At 31.5% G+C, this 23,607-nt stretch overlaps 2 protein-coding genes across 2 annotated transcripts; one reads left to right on the top strand and one right to left on the bottom strand.

The window, feature by feature from the left end:
* Positions 1-9,889: 9,889 nt before the first annotated feature.
* On the bottom strand, positions 9,890-13,419 carry LOC143044615 (perlucin-like protein). The gene is made up of 5 exons (XM_076216674.1): positions 13,334-13,419; positions 12,889-12,977; positions 12,279-12,384; positions 11,344-11,572; positions 9,890-9,984 (listed from the first exon to the last, which is right to left on the bottom strand). Exons 1-5 carry the CDS (start codon positions 13,383-13,385, stop codon positions 9,954-9,956), a joined length of 507 nt encoding a protein of 168 aa, XP_076072789.1. The 5' UTR covers positions 13,386-13,419; the 3' UTR covers positions 9,890-9,953.
* Positions 13,420-16,164: 2,745 nt separating this feature from the next.
* LOC143044616 (low affinity immunoglobulin epsilon Fc receptor-like) lies at positions 16,165-20,569 on the top strand. The gene is made up of 5 exons (XM_076216675.1): positions 16,165-16,298; positions 17,931-18,019; positions 18,877-18,982; positions 19,886-20,114; positions 20,468-20,569. Exons 1-5 carry the CDS (start codon positions 16,247-16,249, stop codon positions 20,496-20,498), a joined length of 507 nt encoding a protein of 168 aa, XP_076072790.1. The 5' UTR covers positions 16,165-16,246; the 3' UTR covers positions 20,499-20,569.
* Positions 20,570-23,607: the final 3,038 nt, after the last annotated feature.

Here is a 23,607-nt window from a genome sequence, read left to right as displayed (position 1 = left end):
TCAACGTCAATTCTGATGATTAGAAATATTTGTGAAAATATTGTGTTAGTGCAATCAACAAATGATTATGGAAATATAAATAAACAGAAACATAAAGGAAAATTCTGCAAGAGTTGTCGTTCTTTGTTCGTGTGTTTATCATTTGCTGGTTAAAGTTATTATTGGGTGAAACGAAATACAAGCTAAACGAACTATATTCCATCCAATGAAGTTGTACATTTTATTTTGTAATTTTAAAATGTTAGACGATTGTGACGTGTTATTTGGGTTCTATTGGTGTAAATTATCTAAACGGTTTCAATATTGACTTTCATGGTTTCCAAGTCTATTTGTCTTATGTACATCTGTTAAATATTATGTAAGAATATATGTCGTAATCCCGATAATCTCTATCGTTCTTTTTTATAAACAAAATATGTGTAAGTAATCAATAGCAGGGGTAGCTAGAGAAGGGTGTCCGTTATGCTTTTCGAGTTGTATAAATTCTCAGACTCGAACCGACAATAGATTGTTTCGTATGAATGTAGTTACATTATGGAAAATTGGCAAATATTTCTTTGAGGGGATACTTTAAATGTACGTGGTTGTAGGTTGCAAATATCAGCTAAGAAACCAGCAGTACTAGTAAATATGACAGTTTGACAAACGAAACTATTTTTGAGTAACTGATGAGTCTTTTGTAGACTAAACGCGCATCTGGCGTATATACAAAATTTAGTCCTGGTTGCTATGATGAGTTTATTTGCAGGACTTGCAAAAACTCTGCAACATGATATTACTGCTGATTGAATCCTATTTTGACAACTGAAAGCTAGTTGTCTGACTTTAATGAATATATTATCATGCGCTACTAATTTCCGATGGTGTTTTCTAAGTTGTTGTGAATCGTTATGACACATTATAGTTTAATATGTTTTGAAGCTTAGATTTGTCTATAAATAAAGATTTTGAACTTAAAGTTTATTTCAAGTGCAAAAATATGAAACAGGACCAAAGTATAAATTATGTATGAGTATTTGATATAAAATGTCTTTATTAAACACACAGTCTCAAAGAAGTTACATCAAATAACACGAATAACCAAATCAAGTAACTACTTGAATGTCTTAGAAAAGAGGGACGAACTCATAAATCAAAAATCAACTGACAACTGACAACGCCATGGCTAAAATTGAAAAAGACAAACAGACAAACAAAAGTACACCTAACACAACATAAAAAACTAAAGAAGTAGCAAGACGAAGTCCATTTAACCTTAAATTATGCCTTTCATCTAAGTGATTTATTTCTTTAATTTAGGAAACAAAATATTATTAGGTTTATAGTTCGTAAATACCTTACTTAATCAAGGCCACGACTTATTATGATTTTATCTGACATTGACCAAATATAAGTTACCTGAGATTTAACCTCTCAAAGCTGTATTTATAGTCGGCATGTTACATAACAAATAAACATAAGCTCTCTGAGCTTTTATAACCGAAAAATATCATATGTAGTGGATTGTCACAAAGATGATATTCCCGCCTCCAGATAACATTTATGCTATTGCCTAATGATGAAATATTATATTGTTTAGTGATCAGTTATTTAAACAAAATCTCCAGGTTGTCTTATTTGAGAGATATTACATAACCTCTTAACAAATTGTAAAATAAAACTAGAGGCTCTAAAGAGCCTGTGTCGTTCACCTTGGTCTATGTGAATAGTAAACAAAGGAAGCAGATGGATTCATGACAAAATTGTGTTTTGGTGATGGTGATGTGTTTGTACGTCTTACTTTACTGAACATTCTTGCTGCTTACAGTTATCTCTATCTATAATGAACTTGGCCCAGTAGTTTTAGTGGAAAATGTAAGTAAAAATTTACAAATTTTATAAAAATCGTTAAAAATTGACTATAAAGGACAATAACTCCTTAGGGGGTCAGTTGACAATTTCAGTCATGTTGACTTATTTGTAAATCTTACTTTGCTGTACATTATTGTTGTTTACAGTTTATCTCTATCTATAATAATATTCAAGATAATAACCTAAAACAGTAAAATTTCCTTAAAATTACCAATTTAGGGGCAGCAACCCAACAACAGGTTGTCCGATTCATCTGAAAATTTTAGGGCAGATAGATTTTGACCTGATAAACAATTTTACCCAATCAGATTTGCTCTAAATGCTTTGGTTTTTAGTTATATGCCAAAAACTGCATTTTACCCCTATGTTCTATTTTTAGCCATGGCGGCCATCTTCGTTAGATGGCCGGGTCACCGCACACATTTTTTAAACTAGATACCCCAAAGATAATTATGGCCAAGTTTGGATTAATTTGGCCCAGTAGTTTCAGAGGAGAAGATTTTTGTAAAAGATTACTAAGATTTACGAAAAATGGTTAAAAATTGACTATAAAGGACAATAACTCCTAAAGGGGTCAACTGACCATTTCGGTCATGTTGAGTTATTTGTAAATCTAACTTTGCTGAACATTATTGCTGTTAACAGTTTATCTCTATCTATAATAATATTCAAGATAATAACCAAAAACAGCAAAATTTCCTTAAAATTACCAATTCAGGGGCAGCAACCCAACAACGGGTTGTCCGATTCATCTGAAAATTTCAGGGCAGATAGATCTTGACCTGATAAACAATTTTACCCTGTCAAATTTGCTCTTAATGCTTTGGTTTTTGAGTTATAAGCCAAAAACTGCATTTTACCCCTATGTTCTATTTTTAGCCATGGCGGCCATCTTGGTTGGTTGGCCAAGTCACGCCAAACATTTTTAAATTAAATAACCCCAAAGATGATTGTGGCAAAGTTTGGATTAATTTGTTCCAGTACTTTCAGAGGAGAAGATTTTTGTAAAAGATTGCTAATCTTTACGAAAAATGGTTAAAAATTGACTATAAAGGTCAATAACTCCTAAAGGGGTCAACTGACCATTTTGGTCATGTTGACTTATTTGTAAATCTTACTTTGCTGTACATTATTGTTGTTTACAGTTTATCTCTATCTATAATAATATTCAAGATAATAACCTAAAACAGTAAAATTTCCTTAAAATTACCAATTTAGGGGCAGCAACCCAACAACAGGTTGTCCGATTCATCTGAAAATTTTAGGGCAGATAGATTTTGACCTGATAAACAATTTTACCCAATCAGATTTGCTCTAAATGCTTTGGTTTTTGAGTTATAAGCCAAAAACTGCATTTTACCCCTATGTTCTATTTTAGCCATGGCGGCCATCTTGGTTGGTTGGCCGGGTCACGCCACATATTTTTTAAACTAGATACCCCAATGATGATTGTGGCCAAGTTTACTTTAATTTGGCCCAGTAGTTTCAGAGGAGAAGATTTTTGTAAAAATTAACGACGACGGACGACGGACGACGGACGACGGACGCCAGACGCTAAGTGATGAGAAAAGCTCACTTGGCCCTTTGGGCCAGGTGAGCTAAAAACTATATATAGACCTTTAGGTTACTATCATAATTGAGACACAAAAAAACTCATACATAACGATTTGAACAGATACAGTAAAAAAGGTCAAATATTTCAAAATAACTGTTATGAGAATAATGACGATGAAATGTGTTTTACCGTTCGTGGAATATATTACATGAATTTTAGAATGATAACTTGTCAGTGTGCTATGAATATGGCCCCTGTTTGTTTACCATATCGACATGCTGAGAAGGGATTTTTACTGGCTTGTTTATAATAAGGTAACAAATTTCAGGAGAAGATGCCACCACTCCTGTACACAACCTTTGCTCTTCATGCTCTTAGCGTAAAAGCGTGGCCCCTCAAATGGTTTATTTGACTCGACTGGTTATAAATGTAGAGACTTATGATTTTTGTTACCAAATATGAATAAAACCTGATGCAAGGTACATGTATTTCATAATGAAAATGTGTCCCTCTTTGGCAAGATTTTCATAGCAAAGAACAAAATTTCATGATACATACTCATGAAATAATATTTTGTTTGACAATATTTCATAGGACAACAGTTTGCTTTACATATGCATTGAGGCTTCATCAATAGACACGTTAATATCATGAAATTCTAAGCCGTATCTTTTATAGCGATATAACAATATACTTTCTTGCGTCGTGGCATTTGATTTTTTTAATCAAATATCTGACATTTAAAAAATATTACGAAAGAATCTAAAAGAGACCAATTTCTTAAGTATCGGGAATTGTTTCATAATAAATGGTTCAACACTTTCCTTATTCCTCTTGTTGGCGATTGCAACCTTCCGCCAAGGTCAGAATAGTTATCAAAAGTACCAGGATTATTATTTAGTACGCCAGATGCGCGTTTCTTCTACATAAGACTCATCAGTGACGCTCATATCAAAATAGTTATGAAGTCGAACAATATAAAAGTTGAAGAGCATAGAGGATCCAAAATTCCAAAATATTGTGCCAAATACGGCTAAGGTAATCTATTCCTGGGACAAGAACATCCTTAGTTTTTCGAAAAATTCAAATTTTTGTATCAGGAAATTTATATATATTGAAAAAGTATTGTACCACCGTAATATTTCAAATAAACCAAAATCTTATATAGCATGTGATATTAGTAAATTCTTCAAAAGATATTGTTTTTGCATTTTTAGCTCCCATGAACATGCTTTAAGATTTACTCTCTTTGAATTTCTAAGAATTAAAATAACAACTCATTTGTGGTTCTGTACATACGTAACCTACCTGCACTATCTATTGGTATGTTATAAGTTTTTTCTTAAAATGCCCTGTACCAAATCAGGAAAATTGCCATTGTTAGCTTATAGTTCGTTTCTGTGTATGTTACATTTTAAAGTTGTGTTTCTGTTGTGTCGTAGTTCTCCTTTTGTATTTGATGTGTTTCCCTCAGTTTTAGTTTGTAACCCGGAAATGTTTTTTCTTTATCTTTATCTATTAATGTATTTCGAACAGCGGTATACTACTGTTGCCTTTATTTATAAATGTTCAAACCATTAATTCAATAATGTTCTCTTCTTTCAAGTGGAATTCCAGATATTTTCACTTTTGTTGTTGTCTGGTTGATGTCTAATTGATGTGTACCCTCCTTTGATTTATTCCAATGCAGGATGATTGGTCCCGAACCAATTTAGCAGATCATGTTGCTGTACATTATATCTGTTGTTTTTTTTTTTTTTTTTTTTTTTGTAAATTATGTTCAACAAACATCAATCTGACAATGAGTTTCCTCGTTTAAATTGAATTGTTGAGGCGTTCATCGTATGATAGATGTGCCTTTGCAGTTTTATATTCACATTAAGTCTAGATTATTTGTGTTCTTACGAAAACCGATGCTATACTGTGGATTCTCTCAATATCCAGGTATTTGCATAAAATCTAAATATCAACTAAAAATAATAACAAAATGTTTGTGTGTATATATGTAATAAATAATCTGACATGTTAAGTGTAAACAAATCCTGACAATTACAGCTATCCTAGAAGGTTACCAATATCTGCTGCCCTAAAATAGATAAATAAATATTTGAAAAAAATGAATTGTACATTGTATGTATTAAAATAATTTCATTTCAACATGGGATATTTTTTATTAAGAAGAAGTTGTTGCTGCATTAACAATAATAAGGGTGAACGAAGTAAGATGGTTGAAATTCAGTAGTTGTCTTTTTTTGTTTGTTAAATATTGTATTGAATTGTTTTCCATTTGCAGTTTCAGCGACATTAATTTCTATACCTTGGTACTCTGTATGGGTTTTGTTAATTGTTAAACGCCTAACTGCGACCAATAATTGCTAACTGATTTTAATTAGTCTCTTAAGAAGGGTTGTAGAATCGGCAATCATACCACTTCTGCTATGTTTATATTACTAGTCAGGTTAAAGTAATTTGTTTTACATATTATGGCCGGCTAGGATTTTATTTTCAGTTATGATATGTATCAATTATATATATACAGACAGATAAAAGCTTATCAACATAAACAGAGAATGCGTTTTTCTAATTTTGTAACTACAAATATGTAAAGATTACTCGGTATTTGAAAACAGAAAAACACAACAGTTTATCATACATTTTTGCATTAGCGACAAGAACAGTGTTAAATGAATTCAATGTCTTTGCAAAAGTACTTACAGCATTTCACAAATGTTTGTGTTCGGAACTGTACAAGGACCATCTGTCCAAGAATAATTAAAGCCTATGACTGGATCTATTCGCATTGCTACACAGTTCTCGCTTCCCCTCTGTTGTTTGGCTGGGTCGGTCCCCAGTTAAAGTATGTTGCCTGATTGCCATTGGCTACCCAGTGAAATGTCCCCTCTGTTACAATGTCATTTAATCCTATATACATTCCAATGGAATCTGATAAAACAAATAAAATGGTTTTGAAAATGTTACAAACGTTTATGGATGTACTTAGGTGAGGTTTTGGAATTTGTGTCAAATGTTCGGAATCCTTGGTGTTTTTTCATACAATACAATGTAAAATATTTTGCCCCATAACACCCATTTCTTTTTTCATATAAGACTTAATAGCTCAAGAAAGGTCATTTACCAAAATTTTAGAAGATTCTTAATTTTCTTTCTTTTGTTTTGAGACCTAATAATACCAATGCAAATATAAGGTAAAAGTCCGAGTCAGCCTTTTCCCGCCATATTTTAAATCTCAAATATCTCGAAAAGGAGGTCCATGACCTGTCAATATTTTTAGCTTATTTTATTCCGTAATTGATGCTCTACCAGCTTATAGTATCAATTTTAACTTCTTAATTTATTAATTTTCACCTAACCTAATCTAAGTACATCATTATTGCTGCGATAAAAACAAAACACGCATACTTCATGTAACTGCATTAATCAAATACACAATTTCAATCTTGCATTGTAAAGTAAATTTGCATTTTCAATCCAACTAATAACCATGGTTTAAATGTGTAGTGAAATTGATCGTTTTCCAGGCTAATGGGGATATGTTTTACGATATAAGTGAATGACTTCTCTATTTGAACAATTGAGCGTGTGGGATTTGACCACATGATGTCACTCTCTGTTTTGTAAGGTATTGTTGAGCGTAATTTAATCCGAATAAAAAGCAGAAGAGCTGGTATGCACAAGCATCTTATACTGACAAAAACATCATATAAAATCAAAAATATATCCGAGTGTTATAGTACATTAAACCACATATTTTTTTTAAGTTAAGATAGATAAAGGGGGAAAATATGCTTCATTGTTAATTTTTAATCAAACGTCTACTTATTCTAACTTATTTTGATCATTAAATCTGTAAGAAACTGTTTTGTGTTTGCATCATCAACAATAGCTTATGATGCCGATCTTCCAATCACTTCACACAGTTTCTGAGAATTAAATAGAAAATAATACTTTCAATTTAGTAAACAAGTATTTCATTATCATGTATTATACGATAAATCTCGAAGAAATAGTTGACATATATTCTGTTATATCCCTCCCTTGAAAAACATCATATTAGGTCTGCCATGCTTACATGTTTGTAACGAACGGGAATTCCTACAGCATCAAGTGCTCTAGCTGAGCCACAATAAAATAGGTTATATTGTGTTCATCTATTTCCCGCTCCTATTATTATGTCATAATTCTTATTCTAAGGTTGCAGTCCTTTTAGATTGCTATCTATAAACTCTAAGCTATTTCATATACAAGATCATTTGATTTCATATATGAGTAAACTACCAGTATAGTTTAATGATGTGCAAATCTCACCAATCTATAAGAAGATACAAATCAAAGTGAAAAAAAACCGAAGGATTCACATTGACTCGAACAATTGCGAAACCTTAAACCTATTAAAACCAAGAGTTCCAAATGGTGAAGTTGAAATCATCCCTTCGTAATGTTTACGGAAGCAATAAAGAGTTGGTTGACCGTCATGGAATGTGTTCCTTGTGTCATAACTACAATCCCATTCACTTTTTTTTTGTGTGTTTCCCTCAGTTTTTGGTTTGTAACCCGGATATGTTCTTGTCTCATTTGATTTATGGATATTATACAGCGGTATACTACTGTTGCTTTTATACATACCCTCTGTTTTTAATTTCTAAGTTGTGTTTTGTGTACTATTGTTTTTGATTTTTAGCCATGGCGTTGTCAATTTATGTTTGATCTATGAGTTTGCATGTCCCTTTGGTATATTTCGATCCTCTTCTAAAGGATATGCATACATTGTCCATAATTGGAATCCATTAAAGTCGAGACTTGGATATCTCAGTAAAACGTAATTATATATATATCATTGTAGGACAATCTAAATCATAATGTAACTACATTTTTTTCAAAATTTCATTTTGAAACGTCCTACTACTCTTTTCATTTAAATTCACAAGTGAATCGGCAAATGTCTCGTTGTCACGGCTTAGAAAGAAACACTTGTCTTCATAATGACTCCAACTATTTAGACATGCACAAAATACTGAAATTAAATTGATTATGCGATTGCATCTTATAAGTTACATTTGGAGTGTTAGCATTTATTTAGACACTTTGTTTATTTACATCATGCGGAAAAACTGTCTCAAAGTGATTTCCTTGTTTGATAAAGTTACTAAATTCATATACCATGCTTTATATCAATAAACCGTGACCTTATAACTGCTAATGATCTCTATGACAAGATACTAAATATTAAAAATATGAATATTTGTGTACTTGTAATCTTATTTTGGTATTCTTTACTCTAAATAAGATCGACCCTGAGCACTCAAATACCTGTGTCAGCGATATATAACGTTTGTTTTGGTCATCGCTTTTACACAGTAGACAACAAATTGATATATGATTGTTTCAAACATATGATAATAAACAAGTCAACACTATCCTTTCATTTTATACGCGTACAACATGTTATGTAAACCAGATATATGTAAATCATCGTTTAATTGTTTAATAATGATATTTCTATGTACCGGATTAGTCGACAGAATGGTTAAACCGTATTTCTACTTTGTAATTGTTGAAATAGTTATCTTTAAATAAAAAAAAAACCCAGCTGAACACAGACACAACCCTTCATCACAAAAAAATTCTAATTAAATGTAAAATCGAACAGATCTAGAAATTAAAGTACACGTGTCTATCTGATTATCAATTTTTAAAGCTGTCTATGTATCGTTTTATATGACTGATGACAGTCTTTAGGGTCATCTTTGTGGATAATTTGATGATATTTAGTCTATACACACGAATGGCTTTTACATTGTAACGAGTATATGCATTGTTAAATGCTTCTTTATGAACTTGTCTGTAATTTAGATAGAAGTTTTTACTTAAAAATCCAATATGCTAATTTGTTATTGGGTACAATGGGTAAAATGGGTGAGCATGATTTTGACGGTTACTCTTATCCTAAACTTGACCCTTACCATAATGCCCATTTGTTAAAACTAAACGAAGAAGTGCATGCAATTTATCATGAATTTCATATTCAAATATTTAATCACTTCACCAAACGATAATAAAAAAAAATACTTACTAACTGAGGCTAGAAATGCCAGAACACAAAGTTTCATCATAACACGAAGCAGCAGTTTAAATATTGCATGTTGCATTATTAAAACCGATTTTTATAATAGTTAAGTATCTCATTTTGATAAGTTCGTGATGTTATAAAACTGCAGAACGATTGAATTGTAGGTAGCAAATTCGACCAAAAACCCAAGTCAAGGTCCACTTTGTTATTCATTATCAATAATTAACTTTTATAGACAGGTATTCATACAGACCATTTTGTGGGGAATACCGTGTGGCTATAAAGCTAGTCATCTGCATACATTGTTACGGAAGTTTTTTTTTTCTCAAGCATGCTCTCTGTTGTAATATTAAAGCGTAGAGACTCTTAATATTCATCAATTAAACAATAGAAAATATGGGTATAAATTTAATAAATAAACTGACATGTACAAGGTTAATCAAAATCTGGCAATCCCGGCTATCCGAGAAGGTTTCCAATATCTGCTGCCCTAAAATGATTAGATAAATATTTGAAAAAAGATCAACAGCTTATTTTATATAACAAAAATTATTTTAATTTGGATGTTTCTTTTGTGATAGGAGTTGGTGCTAACAACAAAAACAATGAACATTTGGAACAAATTTAGAATCCTATTAATCAATGATTACCTTTTATTGGTGTATATTATAGTAATCTTTGTGTTAAGTAATTTTTTAAGGACACCTAATACAGATAGCGTTTGTGGTTGAATTGTTTTACATTTGTAGTAGATGGGTCTACTATAGTTTCGTTTAATTAATGAGTTTTCTTTATTGCTAATTGTCTATTGGTGATCTTAAGGTGCCCACCTCTATGCCAATCAGTATGTGGTGGACCATTTTCTGCTTGCCAATCATACCACTTATTTTTTGTATATCAGTTATGTAGTAAGTAATTTTTCTAAAGCTTTCCTTAAAATGTCCTTACATGTAACAAAGTCAGGAATATGGCAGTTGTTGTCGTATAGTTTGTTTTTATGTAAGTTTCTTTGTCGTTTGTTTGTTGTTGCACCTCAGTGTTCTGTTGTGTATATGTTTTCCTCTTATAGTTGATGTGTTTCCCACGGTTTTAGTTTGTAACACACATTTGTTTTTCTCAATATATTTCTGAACAGCGTTATACTAATTTTGACTTTATTTAAGGAAGCAAAATCATTTGGTTGACAGTCATGTATACAACAAACAATCCAGATGGGAAATATACACATATTATTGTTTATGTTAATCAGAAATGGCAAAACCGACAACTTCAAAAAAAGTTATTATGAATAACTTAGTGTTCGTAGTGCTCTTCAACTTCGTTTTTTATTTTGACGATTTTACATTCTTGATTCGAGCATCAATAATGAGTCTATTTTAGACGAAACAAGCTACTTTGTTTTTGTTATAAAACTCCTGGTTTATGTTATATATTATTTCATATAGCGACTTGTACCATTCACATTACATGCATTACATAGCAGAAATGTGTTAAACACTATTTCAGTGCATATGCTTATATATGCTTAATATTTTTAAGGACACACCCAGGCTGTTAAAAAGTTTAAGACTAAGAGGACATTATTGAATTTTAAATTATGCACCATTTGTTGGTAATTCGGTTCAGACGATGAAAAAAAAGAGCGATACAGATTAACCATTATTTTAGATATTGTAAAAATCACAAAAATTAGATCTTTGATTTATTCTATTTCTTTTCAAATCATTTTTCAAACATGACAAATGCGGTTGAAAATGTACAACGACCTTCTGTTCCTGTGTTGTTAAAGCCATCCACAGAATCAACGCGTATCACAGTGTCAAATGTATTTCTTTGCAATAATACTTACACCATTTCACAAATGTATGTGGTTGGTACTGTGCAAGGACCATCTGTCCAAGAATAATTGAAGCCTATAACTGGATCAACTCGCATAGCTACACAATTTTCGTTTCCCCCTCTGTTATTAGGTTGAGTAGGTCCCCAGTTAAAATATGTTGCCTGCTTGCCGTTGGCTATCCAGTGAAATGTTCCTTCAGTAACAAGGTCATTTAATCCTATGTACATTCCAATGGAATCTGATAATTGAAAGGAAAAATGGCATAGACAGATTAACATTGTTATTGGAGATTATATATAACAATTAATTATTTACAAAATTGCTTTGCCCTCCGAAAAAATATTTCCTATGACAATCGTATAATAAAAACGCATAAAAACAAAAGTTTTATTTCTGTATAGGATTTCCAACGATTTCAAACTAATGTAGAAAGTGTAAATAAGGAAAAATGTTGCACCCCATGTCGGTTTTTGATTTTGGAGAAATATTGTGTGAAAGTGTATTCGCCGTTTATACTGTTCATTTATCTGATCAATTTGTGTAATTTGTGTTTTGTTTTGATGCATTCCAGTATGTAAATTCATGAATTCTTTCAAAAGCCATCAACGAAGTGGTAGATAGTATAAACTTCGATAGGTAGTAGATGTTAACTAATAAAACACTGTATTATATGTTTAAAACTTTGCAACGGATTTTATAAACAATATCAAAGGTAAAATATATTTAATATCATACACAAATACAGATAAACGCCCGAAAACATGAAAGTCTTATCATGTAGACCAAAACAAGACGAAGCTTTAATTCTTATGAAAATCATGCATTAATGTCTAAAAACGAGACGGCTTATTCCCTAAACTCAGAAAGAAACGTTCCATAGAAAGAATAATTGAACGTTTTGGTTCATTATGCTTGTAATATATATGTTGCATTTTTATTCTTACTTATTTTGATCATTAAATTTGTAAGAAACTGTTGTGTTTTGGCGTCATCAACAGTGGCCAAAGAGGCAGATCTTCCATACTGACGACCAATCACTTCACATAGCATCTGACAAAAAATAAAGACATAGTATAAAAAAGATTAAAGAAAGATGTTTATTTTTATAGATTTCAAGCTTAATAAGTGTTTCTGAAAGTTTGGATTTTACTAGAGTAAGGGATGGTCATTACAACCAGTTTCTGTCAATTATTTTTTTTTCTCTCAACCTTTTCGCCTATATACATGTCGTGAATTTATCAACATTTGAGAATTGCCAATGGACTTAATTTCGTTCAGTTCAAGCTACATCCAAAACTCTTGGAAGAAAATTAAATATAGAAATGTTTATGAAATCCAACAACGACAACGCAGTGCATCCTTTGTGAGGACTTATAGTTTAAAAACAAGTTATAGCCTGAAATGTTATGAATCGATCTGTCAGCTACATGGCGGTTAATATCATACGTTTGTATTTGATGGTTCAGTTTGGTTCAAACAAAATAAAATTTAAACGTTGTTAGCACATGTAGTATGTAAGTAATTTTCAGACTTCTTTTCATCATATCAACATACCAGTGAATTGCCAAATGTCTCATTGTCCCTGCTTAGAAAGAAACATTTATCTTCATAATGGTTCCAGCCATTTGGACATGTGCAAAATACTGAAACAGTTTTACCATTGCATTAATAAGTGTCATACAATTTACTATGGAACTTTACATTCATAAATATAACAGATTGAATCTTGAAGAATTAGTTCAACATTACATTACATGCATTGTATGTATGCTTTATTCTAATACTTTATTATTAACCTTGTTTTCATCATCCTAGCAAAATATTAAATTATAAGTACTGAATTCTCCTTTTAGTAATTTCATATGGTTGTAAAAGCGTTGACCCTGTGTACATTTTTTGAATGAAGCGTTTCGACGCTTTATACTAAATGTACCTCGGTAAACGCTTGTACGAACCAAAATATTTAAGAAGCATTCAAATATTAAGAAGAATTACTTACCAACTGTGGCTACAAATGCCAGAACACAAAGTTTCATACAAACAAAAGACATTTTGCTATGTTAGGCAGCAGTTTGAATATTGAATGTTGCATTTCAAGAGGCGATATTTATATTCGTTAATTATCTCAAGTTCGTGGGGTCAAACTATTGCAGACAAACTGGAATGGGGTGTAACATGTGGACCAAAAACAAAGTCAAGGTCTACTTAGTTATTACTGATAATTGAACAACTTTTGTGACTGGTATTCATACAGACCATTTTGATAACAAGTTCAAATTTTAGAACAAGATTATTTGGAATATAATTTGGAACATTTATCAAAATAAGATAAAAGCGATAGTTCGTGAATTCCTTTACGAATAATTGAAATTTAAATAAGAATCTTTATCAGTACATGAGGTGAACTATGAGAATGATAATCGGAATATCCATTTTGAGTGCCTCTGATGAATTTCACTTAGACGGAACGCGCGTCTTCCGTGCAAACTTATAAGCCTCATACATGTTATGCGTTTGTAGAAAATTATAATCAATTGACAACTTAGTATGTGCACACGAAACATATTTCCAAAATAAGCTTTAACCTATTATCATTTATTTCAGTTGCAATCAGGGGTCAAAATGATGTTTGGTATGATCCATTGTCTCAGAGAGAATTGCCTCTAGCCATATAATAACTTGATACATCCCGCACAGCTAAACGGACGCCCTACTTCGGCAAGCGTTTTACTGCCGGTCGGGAGAAGACCAAGTGACCATATGTCTATTCCCCAGTTACCCTTGGTGGCATAAATAGAATGAATAAAATACTATAAGTAAATTTACTTTAATGCATACATTAAAAAGATATGCCTGGAAATTTCTATTGATTTGAACTAATAATACGAAAACAACACTATTTTGAAACGTTAACAAATATAACCAACACCAGTTTCTTGTGTTCTAGAAAGTAGTTTATGGGTATTATTTTATTAAGTCTGTAAGAAAACATTTTTTTTTCTATAAATAAACGAAACATAAACATTACCTATAACAAATGTGAAACGGAAATCTATATTTAGAGTATGAAGGCCGTGTCAACGCAGTCGTTTAAGGTCTGTTTGATTCATGAACTTGTGAATAACTTAGTTATCTCATGAAGAAGCATAAACAATGTTATAAAAACTTGGAAATCGTTAATAAAATAAATCGTTAAACCAGTTTTTGGGAAATACGCATTTCAATTCTTTTCAATTTTATTATGATGTAGAAAATTATTTCATGCATTAAATGATACCTCCAAAACAGCATCAACGGTTGTGTTACGTACCAACCGTACATGATACGTAGCAAATCGAGAAACTTCTAATGGGACTAGTTATTTCCAACCATTGAATTTTATTTAATACGTTGCTCAAGTTAAGATAAATCATTGAAAGACTTTCAACATCACACAGTGGAATGATCGTCCTTAAACAATAAATTGACAATGCCAAAAAAAAGATATAAATAAAACATTTTTAGGTATGACATGGTTTCTGCATACCCGCCTTTATTTCATTAACATAATATCACGTATTAACACAAGTATTCCATACCTACAAAACTTATCATACGCACAATTTGAGTTATCTTTCATGGTTTTGAATATGACAATTATTTTTCAATATACTTTGACGGTGAACACCCCATTATACTTTTTTCTCTCTTTCTATATGTTACATCTTATTTTTATAATTTTCGTTGTAGTGTAAATAATTAGAAGTTTTTTCCCCTACAATTCCCGATATACCGAAACAAAAGTTTGTCAGAATCCGTCTCTCTATATAAATTGAAAACTGAGATAAAACAATTTTTTCTGTTTAATTTCTAATTAAAGTATATCTCATTTATTATAAAATTCATTGATGAAAACATCCCTATATCATGTATATATGCTGTGGTTCTTTTAGAATTAAGTTGTGTTCAATAAAGGATTGTTTTGCACTTTGTGTATATCTTAGTCCAAATAAACAGAAATTTCCAAACATATCTTTAATGTATCCATTAATGTAAATTTACTTATAGTATTTATTCATTATATTTATGCCAGCAAGGGTGACTGGTTAATAGACATATGGTCACGTGGTCTTCTCCCGACCGGCAGTAAAACGCTTGCCGAAGTGGGGCGTCCGTTTGGCTGTGTGGGATGTATCAAGTTTGCAATTTACACATTATTATTTTTTTTATTTTAATTTTCTAAAAAAAAACATTTTCTATCACCTATCTTCTCCTATGTAACTCAAAATGTGTATCCGACATTGTCCGAAGGCTTTATATGGCTAGAGGCAATTCTCTCTGAGACGGTGGATCATACCAAACATCATTTTGACCCCTGGTTGAAACTGAAATAAATGCTTATTCTTGAAATATGTTTCGTGTGCACATGCTAAGTTGTCAATTGATTATAATTTTCTACTTGTACTACAAACGCATCAAATGTATGAGGCTTATAATTTTGCACGGAAGACGCGCGTTTCGTCTAAGTGAAAGTCATCAGAGGCACTCAAAATGGATACTCCAATTAACATTCTCATAGTTCACCTCATGTACTTATAAAGATTTTTGTTCAAAATTCAATTATTCGCATAGGAATTCACGAACTATCGCTTTTATCTTATCCTGATAAATGTTCCAAATTATATTCCATATAATCTCGTTTTGAAAATTGAACTTTTTATCAAAATGGTCTGTATGAATACCAGTCATAAACGTTCATCAATTATCAGTAACAACTAAGTAGACCTTGACTTTGTTTTTGGTCCACATGTTACACCCCATTCCAGTTTGTCTGCAATAGTTTGACCCCACGAACTTGAGATAATTAACGAATATAAATATCGCCTCTTGAAATGCAACATTCAATATTCAAACTGCTGCCTAATATAACAAAATGTCTTTTGTATGTATGAAACTTTGTGTTCTGGCATTTGTAGCCACAGTTGGTAAGTAATTTTTCTTAATATTTGAATGCTTCTTAAATATTTTGGGGTGTACAAGCGTTTACCGAGATACATTTAGTATAATGCGCCGAAACGCTTCATTCTAAAAATGTACACAGGGTCAACGCTTTTACAACCCTATGATATTACTAAAAGAAAAATTCAATACTTATAATTTAATATATTGCTAGGATGATGAAAACAAGATTTATTTTTATTTACCTGTGCACTTTAATTTATTGCCGAAGCTCGTGTCATGATGAATGTTACATTTCATTTCAAAATGAACGTTAGTTTTCAGACTGACACGAGAACGCTGACAGCCAATCATAATAAAGTATTAGAATGAAGCAGCATACATGCAATACATGTAATGTAATATTGAACTAATTTTTCAAGATTCAATCAGTTATATATAATGAAATGCCTCTTCGTGTAGTTTTGATTTATGGACATTTACGGATTAAAGTATATGTTAGGATAAGCATTGCTGTCAAATCAATGCTCACCAATTTAACCAAATTGCAAATTAACATTTTTGATTCATAGAAGAGTCAAACACGTTTCCAAATTACCAAAAAATTAGTAGAAAGTCAATTAATCGTAAAATCGATGAAATTTAGCAGCATTTTTTTTTATTATAGACTTCATGCCATCAAATTATCCCTTGCGATAACATTCAAAGCCTGCCAACAATTATAAATTTAAACCCGATACATACCATGCATACACTATTTTGATCTAAAAAGACAGACAAAATTCGTGCACTAAATGTTTAGGTCTGTTCGATTTAATGTTTATCCTGTATCTGAATGTATTTATGTGTACTGGATCAGTTAACGAAAAGGTCTTTTTGCTGATTTCTACTTTGATAAACATATCAATGCTAAACATCTGCAATACCCTTCCCCTTCAAAACTATAATTAAATGTTACACGAACATGACTTAAAATGAAATCGTTGCCTTGCAAACCAATTATAAATCAGCAAAATTTTTGAGCAATTTGTTTATACAATAGAACCAAAATCATTACGAATAGCGATAGGTTATTTTTATTTTTTTTACAATATTGTACGCGCATTTGGTCTACGAAGTTATTTGTACTACTGTGATGAGTTTATCTTTTTATCAATGTTTGAAGCAACATAAACCATATATCAACTGTTACTTTACTGTGTAAAAGCGTCACAGTAAAGTTGTTATAAAAGCCTCCATATGTATGTATAAATGACCAACGCACCATACAAAAATTACTAAAAAGCAAGAAAAAGTGTCCATAGTAACAATTAAAAATACGAACGTTATATTTTGTGCGTAATCAAACTTTTCCTAGCTTTGTTTTTGAATATTCATATTTTTGTGATGAAATAACTTTATCATAGATAACACGAACAGTTAAAGATGCAACGATTTATGCGTTTGAAGCAGGTTTTCGTCGTGATGTAAATAAACTGAGAGTCGAATAAAATTTATAAATCAAAATATAACATGGATTATTCTTCTTTGACTTTGGATTTTGACTGCATTCCTTGAACGTGACAAATCTCTTTATATCATTTGTTTGTAAATATTAGACAGTTCTCAGCATTTATATTATGTATGAAAGGATAAACGAAAAATAATTTTAATTTCAGTATTTTGTGCATGTCCTAATAGTTGGAGGCATTATGGAGACAAGTGTTTCTTTCTAAGCCGTGACAACGAGACATTTGCCGATTCACTGGTGAGTAAAATTAAAAAGAGCCGACGAAGGTTAAACAAATAAGTGTTCTTATTATAATTTTGGTATTTTTACTATGATTTATAATTACTCTTTTTGCCTGTTTTGTATAAATCGCTGTATGAAGTTTGTGTTATTCCCGATTTTAAATGAGTGTGAATTCCAATGACAGATAATGTGTGCATAGCAGAAGTCGATTACCGTTTAAACACATTTAGGCTCGACTCTTTTAAAGTTATTGAAATTTAATTTAATTTCGCGACCTTTGCGAGTAGTGAAATAACATAAATATAAATCGTCGCGATAATTTATTTCCCTAATTTACTGCATTAAGTGAATTTGAAAGTCGTCGCTAAATTAAATCGCCACAAAGTGGGCTAAAAAGGGCTGGAACAAAGTATCCACGAAAAGAAGTTGGTTTACAGTATTTGAATCCCTAAGGTTTTTTGTTTATCATTGAATTGTATCTTTCTCATTGGATACTTGCGTTTTAAACACCGGGACTGTTGCAACTCATTTCACATCACGTGATCTTGTATATGATATCAATAACTTTGAAAGACAAGCGTTAGGGACTACAGTGTTAGAATAAGATCATCGAAATAATATTAGGAGCGGGATATATATTTTCTTAATGTAGCATATTTCATCATAGTCATACTTTAGCAGGTGGTTATGTATGAATATCCTTTTGTTTCAAACGTGTAAGCATGGAAGAATTTATGCTGTTTTTCAAGGGAAAGAAATGGTTGAAAATATGTTAATTTTGTCATTTCAATTAATGGTATTATATCATATCAACATGCTGAAGAAATGTTTGTTTTGAAATTTGAAAGTAATATTTCTTTATCTTTTAACAGAAACTGTGTGAAGTGATTGGACGTCAATATGGAAGATCTGCATCATTAGCTACCGTTGATGATGCAAAAACACAAGATTTTCTGGCAAATTTAATGATCAAAATAAGTAAGGATGCGTAGACGTTAGATTTATCATATATGATGGAGCGCAACTGTTCTTCTCTATCTTTCATTACCTTAATACAATTTTGCCACTTCGTTTAAGTTGTTATCAAGCTTGGGTGTCTTAATTACTACCGATTTGTTATGTTATCCTATCATGGCAAATAACAAATGAGGAACTTAACATGACGATAAAAAAAAAGAACCTGGTTTGAATTACGTTCACATAACAACATTGCATCACAAAACAGAGAGTGACCTCACGTGTTCAAATCTCGAACGCTCATTTGTTTGAATAGTAAGAAGTAGCATACTAAAACGCATGTTCCTTTGAGCCTGGAAAACGATATATTACACTATAACTATTATATCATGGTGCTCAATTGTTGGTATGTATTGAAATTCTACCTCAGGCAGAGATTACCTTAGCTGAATTTGGAAACACTTTTAGGAATTTTTTTCCTCAATGTTCTTCAACTTATTTTGGCATTTTCAAACTGTTTTGGATTCGAGCGTCACTGATGAGTCTTTAGTAGACGACACGCGCGTCTGGCGTATATACAAAATTTAGTCATGGCATCTATGATGAGTTTATTTGATGTAATAGTTAACACCGTTGGTTTTCCCGTTTGAATGGTTTTACACTAGTATTTTAGGGGGGCCCTTTATACCTTGCTGTTCAGTGTGAGCAAAGGCTCCGTGTTAAAGACCGTACTTTGACATATGATGGGTTACTTTTACGAAGTGTAACTTGGATGGATATTTGTCTCATGGACACTAATACCATATCTTCTATTATCAAAATACAAAAAAAACAAATCGCAGCGTGACTTTGAAAATGAATAATCGATTGATGCAACTAACATTTTTTGTTTTATAGAAGCAACATTTTTGTTTGTTTTATTAGATTCCATTGGAATGTACATAGGATTAAATGACCTTGTAACTGAAGGGGAATTTCACTGGATAGCTAACGGCAAGCAAGCAACATACTTTAACTGGGGACCAACCCAACCAAACAACAGAGGAGGAAACGAGAATTGTGTAGCTATGCGAGTTGATCCAGTCATAGGCTTCAATTATTCTTGGACAGATGGTCCTTGTACAGTACCAACTACCTATATCTGTGAAATGGTGTAAGTACTATTTCAAAGAAATCAATTTAAACGCAATAACTTTAACACTGTGCTTTTCATCAGTACACAAATATGTTGTTTTTTCCCTGTTTGTTTTGATTTGGTTCCAGCTATATCGAGTAATCAACATATATTTGTTATTTTCGAAATTGAAAAAAAATGTCCTCTATTTCTAGATTTTATTTGTTCGGATATCTTGTTCAGAAAACAGTCGTATGTGTAACAAAAGCCAGCTTATGAATTACTTCGTTCAAACACTTATACTATTACAAAAATCACAAACATTTGAAATAAAAATTACTATATGTATACAACTGAATATTTTTTTTCAAATTTGTCTTTGTATATTTTAGAGCAGCAGATATCGGAAACCTTCTTGGATAGCCGTAATTGTCAGGAATGTGTTCATATCATTTTACATATCAGTTTATATTTATTACATATATACACACCAACTTTTTGTTGTTTTTATTTAATATTTAGTTTTTATGTTACTTGCTATAAATTAAGAGAACCATAATTGTTACATGGAATGTCGTAAGAAATAGTTCATCAAGTCAAATTTTAAATATGCTGATAACATCATATTGTTTTGGTCTTTAGAAGCATGTAAGACTCACTACAAATTTGATTAAAGAATTGTTGATACGATATTACACCATCTATCTACCTTCATCAGGTTATTAGAGTACCGAAGGTAGTAGGTTTGTAAAAACATATTTAACCAACACGAGATGACGTAAACAAATCAAACTTATTTCGAAATCCTTATCTGTTTTTAAACTATATAAAAACTGAAGAAAAAAAACAAACGTAACATTGTGCTCTACAAACTTTTAGACTTATAACAGGGCTCTCTGATGTCGGAAGATATCAATATGTTATACATGAATCGGTACCATTATTTATTAAATAACAATTTATTGACTTCAACGTCAATTCTGACGATTAAAATATTTGTGAAAATCTTGTGTTAGTGCAATCAACAAATGATTATGGAAATATAAATAAACAGAAACATGAAGGAAAATTCTGCAAGAGTTGTCGTTCTTTGTTCGTGTGTTTGTCAATTGCTTGTTGAAGTTATTATTGGATGAAACGAAATGCAAGCTAAACGAGCTATGTTCCATCCAAGCTCAGACAAACGAGATAAATCATTAAGATGTAAATCATTCTTATTATTCCATCCAATGAAGTTGTACATTTTGTTTTGTAATTTTGAAATTTTAGACGATTGTGACGTGTTATTTGTGTTCTATTGGTGTAAATTATCTAAACGGTTTCAATATTGACTTTCATGGTTTCCAAGTCTATTTGTCTTATGTACATCTGTTAAATGTTATGTAAGAATATATGTCGTAATCCCGATAATCTCTATCGTTCTTTTTTATAAACAAATATACAAAATTTAGTCCTGGTTTCTATGATGAGTTTATTTGCAGGACTTGCAAAAACTCTGCAACATGATATTACTGCTGATTGAATCCTTCTTTGACAACTAAAAGCTAGTTGTCTGACTTGAATAAATATATTATCATGCTCTACTAATTTCCGATGGTGTTTTCTATGTTGTTGTAAATCGTTATGACACATTATAGTTTAATATGTTTCTGTAAGCTTAGATTTGTCTATAAATAAAGATTTTGAACTTGAAGTTTATTTCAAGTGCAAAAATGTGAAACAGGACCAAAGTATAAATTCTGTATGAGTATTTGATATAAAATGTCTTTATTAAAGACACAGTCTCAAAGAAGCTACACCAAATAATACGAATAACACAATCAAGTAATCCTATTTGAATGTCTTAGAAAAGAGGGACGAACTCATAAATCAAAAATCAACTGACAACGCCATGGCTAAAATTGAAAAAGACAAACAAAAAAAAAAAGTACACCTAACACAACATAAAAAACTAAAGAAGTAGCAACACGAAGTTCATTAAACCTTAAATTATGCCTTTTTAATTATAGTTCATCTAAGTGATTTATTTCTTTAATTTAGGAAACAAAATATTATTAGGTTTATAGTTCGTAAATACCTTACTTAATCAAGGCCATCACTTATATTTATCTGACATTGACCAAATATAAGTTACCTGAGATTTAACCACTCAAATGATATTCCCGACTCCAGATAACATTTATGCTATTGCCTAATGATGAAATATTCTATTGTTTAGTGATCAGTTAATAAAACAAAATCTCCAGGTTATCTTCTTTGAGAGATATTGCATAACCTCTAAACAACTTGTAACATAAAAAAAAATAATATATAAACTTTTAGGTTACTATAATAATTGAGATACAAAAAAAAATCATACATAACGATTTGAACATATACAGTAAAATAGGTCAAATATTTCAAAATAACTGTTATGAGAATGATGACGATGAAATGTGTTTTACCGCCCGTGGAATATATTACATGAATTTAATAATGATAACTTGTCAGTGTGCTATGAATATGCCCCCTGCTTGTTTACAATATCGACACGCTGAGAAGGGATTTTTACTGGCTTGTTTATGAATAGGCAACTTTCAGGAGAAGATGCCACCAATCATGTACACAACCTTTGCTCTTCATGCTCTTAGCACTGAACAAATGCGTAAAAGCGTGGCCCCTCAAATGGTTTATTTGACTCGACTGGTTATAAATGTAGAGACTTATGATTTTTGTTACCAAATATGAATAAAACCTAATGCAAGGTACATGTATTTCATAATGAAAATTTGTCGCTCTTTGGCAAGATTTTCATAGCAAAAAACAAAATTTCATGATACATACTCATGAACTAATACCTTGTTTGGCAATATTTCATAGGACAAAAGTTTGCTTTACATATGCATGGAGGCTTCATCAATAGACCCGTTAATATCATGAAATGCTAAGCCGTATCTTTTATAGCTATATAACAATATACTTTCTTCCGTCGTGGCATTTGATTTTTTTAATCAAATATCTGACATTTAAAAAAGATTACGAAAGAATCTAAAAGAGACCAATTCCTTACGTATCGGGAACTGTTTCATAATAAATGGTTCAACACTTTCCTTATTCCTCTTGTTGGCGATTGCAACCTTCCGCCAAGGTCAGAATAGTTATCAAAAGTACCAGGATTATTATTTAGTACGCCAGATGCGCGTTTCGTCTACATAAGACTCATCAGTGACGCTCATATCAAAATAGTTATGAAGCCAAACTATATAAAAGTTGAAGAGCATAGAGGATCCAAAATTCCAAAATATTATGCCAAATACGGCTAAGGTAATCTATTCCTGGGACAGGAACATCCTTAGTTTTTCGAAAAATTCAAATTTTTGTATTAGGAAATTTATATAAATGATCACGTAATTGATATTCATGTCAACACCGAAGTGCTGACTACTGGGCTGGTGATACCCTCGGGAACGAAACGTCCACCAGCAGTGGCATCGACCCAGTGGTGTAAATAGTTATCAAAAGTACCAGGATTATAATTTAGTGCGCCAGACGC

The sequence above is a fragment of the Mytilus galloprovincialis genome, chromosome 9, assembly GCF_965363235.1.
Source record: "Mytilus galloprovincialis chromosome 9, xbMytGall1.hap1.1, whole genome shotgun sequence".
NCBI lineage: Eukaryota > Metazoa > Mollusca > Bivalvia > Mytilida > Mytilidae > Mytilus > Mytilus galloprovincialis.
This window is presented reverse-complemented; position numbering and strand designations above follow the sequence as displayed.

Bases quoted from the DNA above. Each gene is read 5' to 3' on its own strand.
- LOC143044616 (XM_076216675.1), top strand. From the start codon at position 16,247: ATGTCTTTTGTATGTATGAAACTTTGTGTTCTGGCATTTGTAGCCACA. The intron at 16,299-17,930 runs GTAAGTAATTTT...TTTTAATTTCAG, and splicing joins GGCATTTGTAGCCACAGTTG to TATTTTGTGCATGTCCTAAT. The intron at 18,983-19,885 runs GTAAGGATGCGT...TTGTTTTATTAG, and splicing joins AAATTTAATGATCAAAATAA to ATTCCATTGGAATGTACATA.
- LOC143044615 (XM_076216674.1), bottom strand. From the start codon at position 13,385: ATGTCTTTTGTTTGTATGAAACTTTGTGTTCTGGCATTTGTAGCCACA. The intron at 12,978-13,333 runs GTAAGTAATTCT...AAACTGTTTCAG, and splicing joins GGCATTTGTAGCCACAGTTG to TATTTTGCACATGTCCAAAT. The intron at 9,985-11,343 runs GTAAGTATTATT...TAATCATTTTAG, and splicing joins ACATACATTTGTGAAATGGT to GGCAGCAGATATTGGAAACC.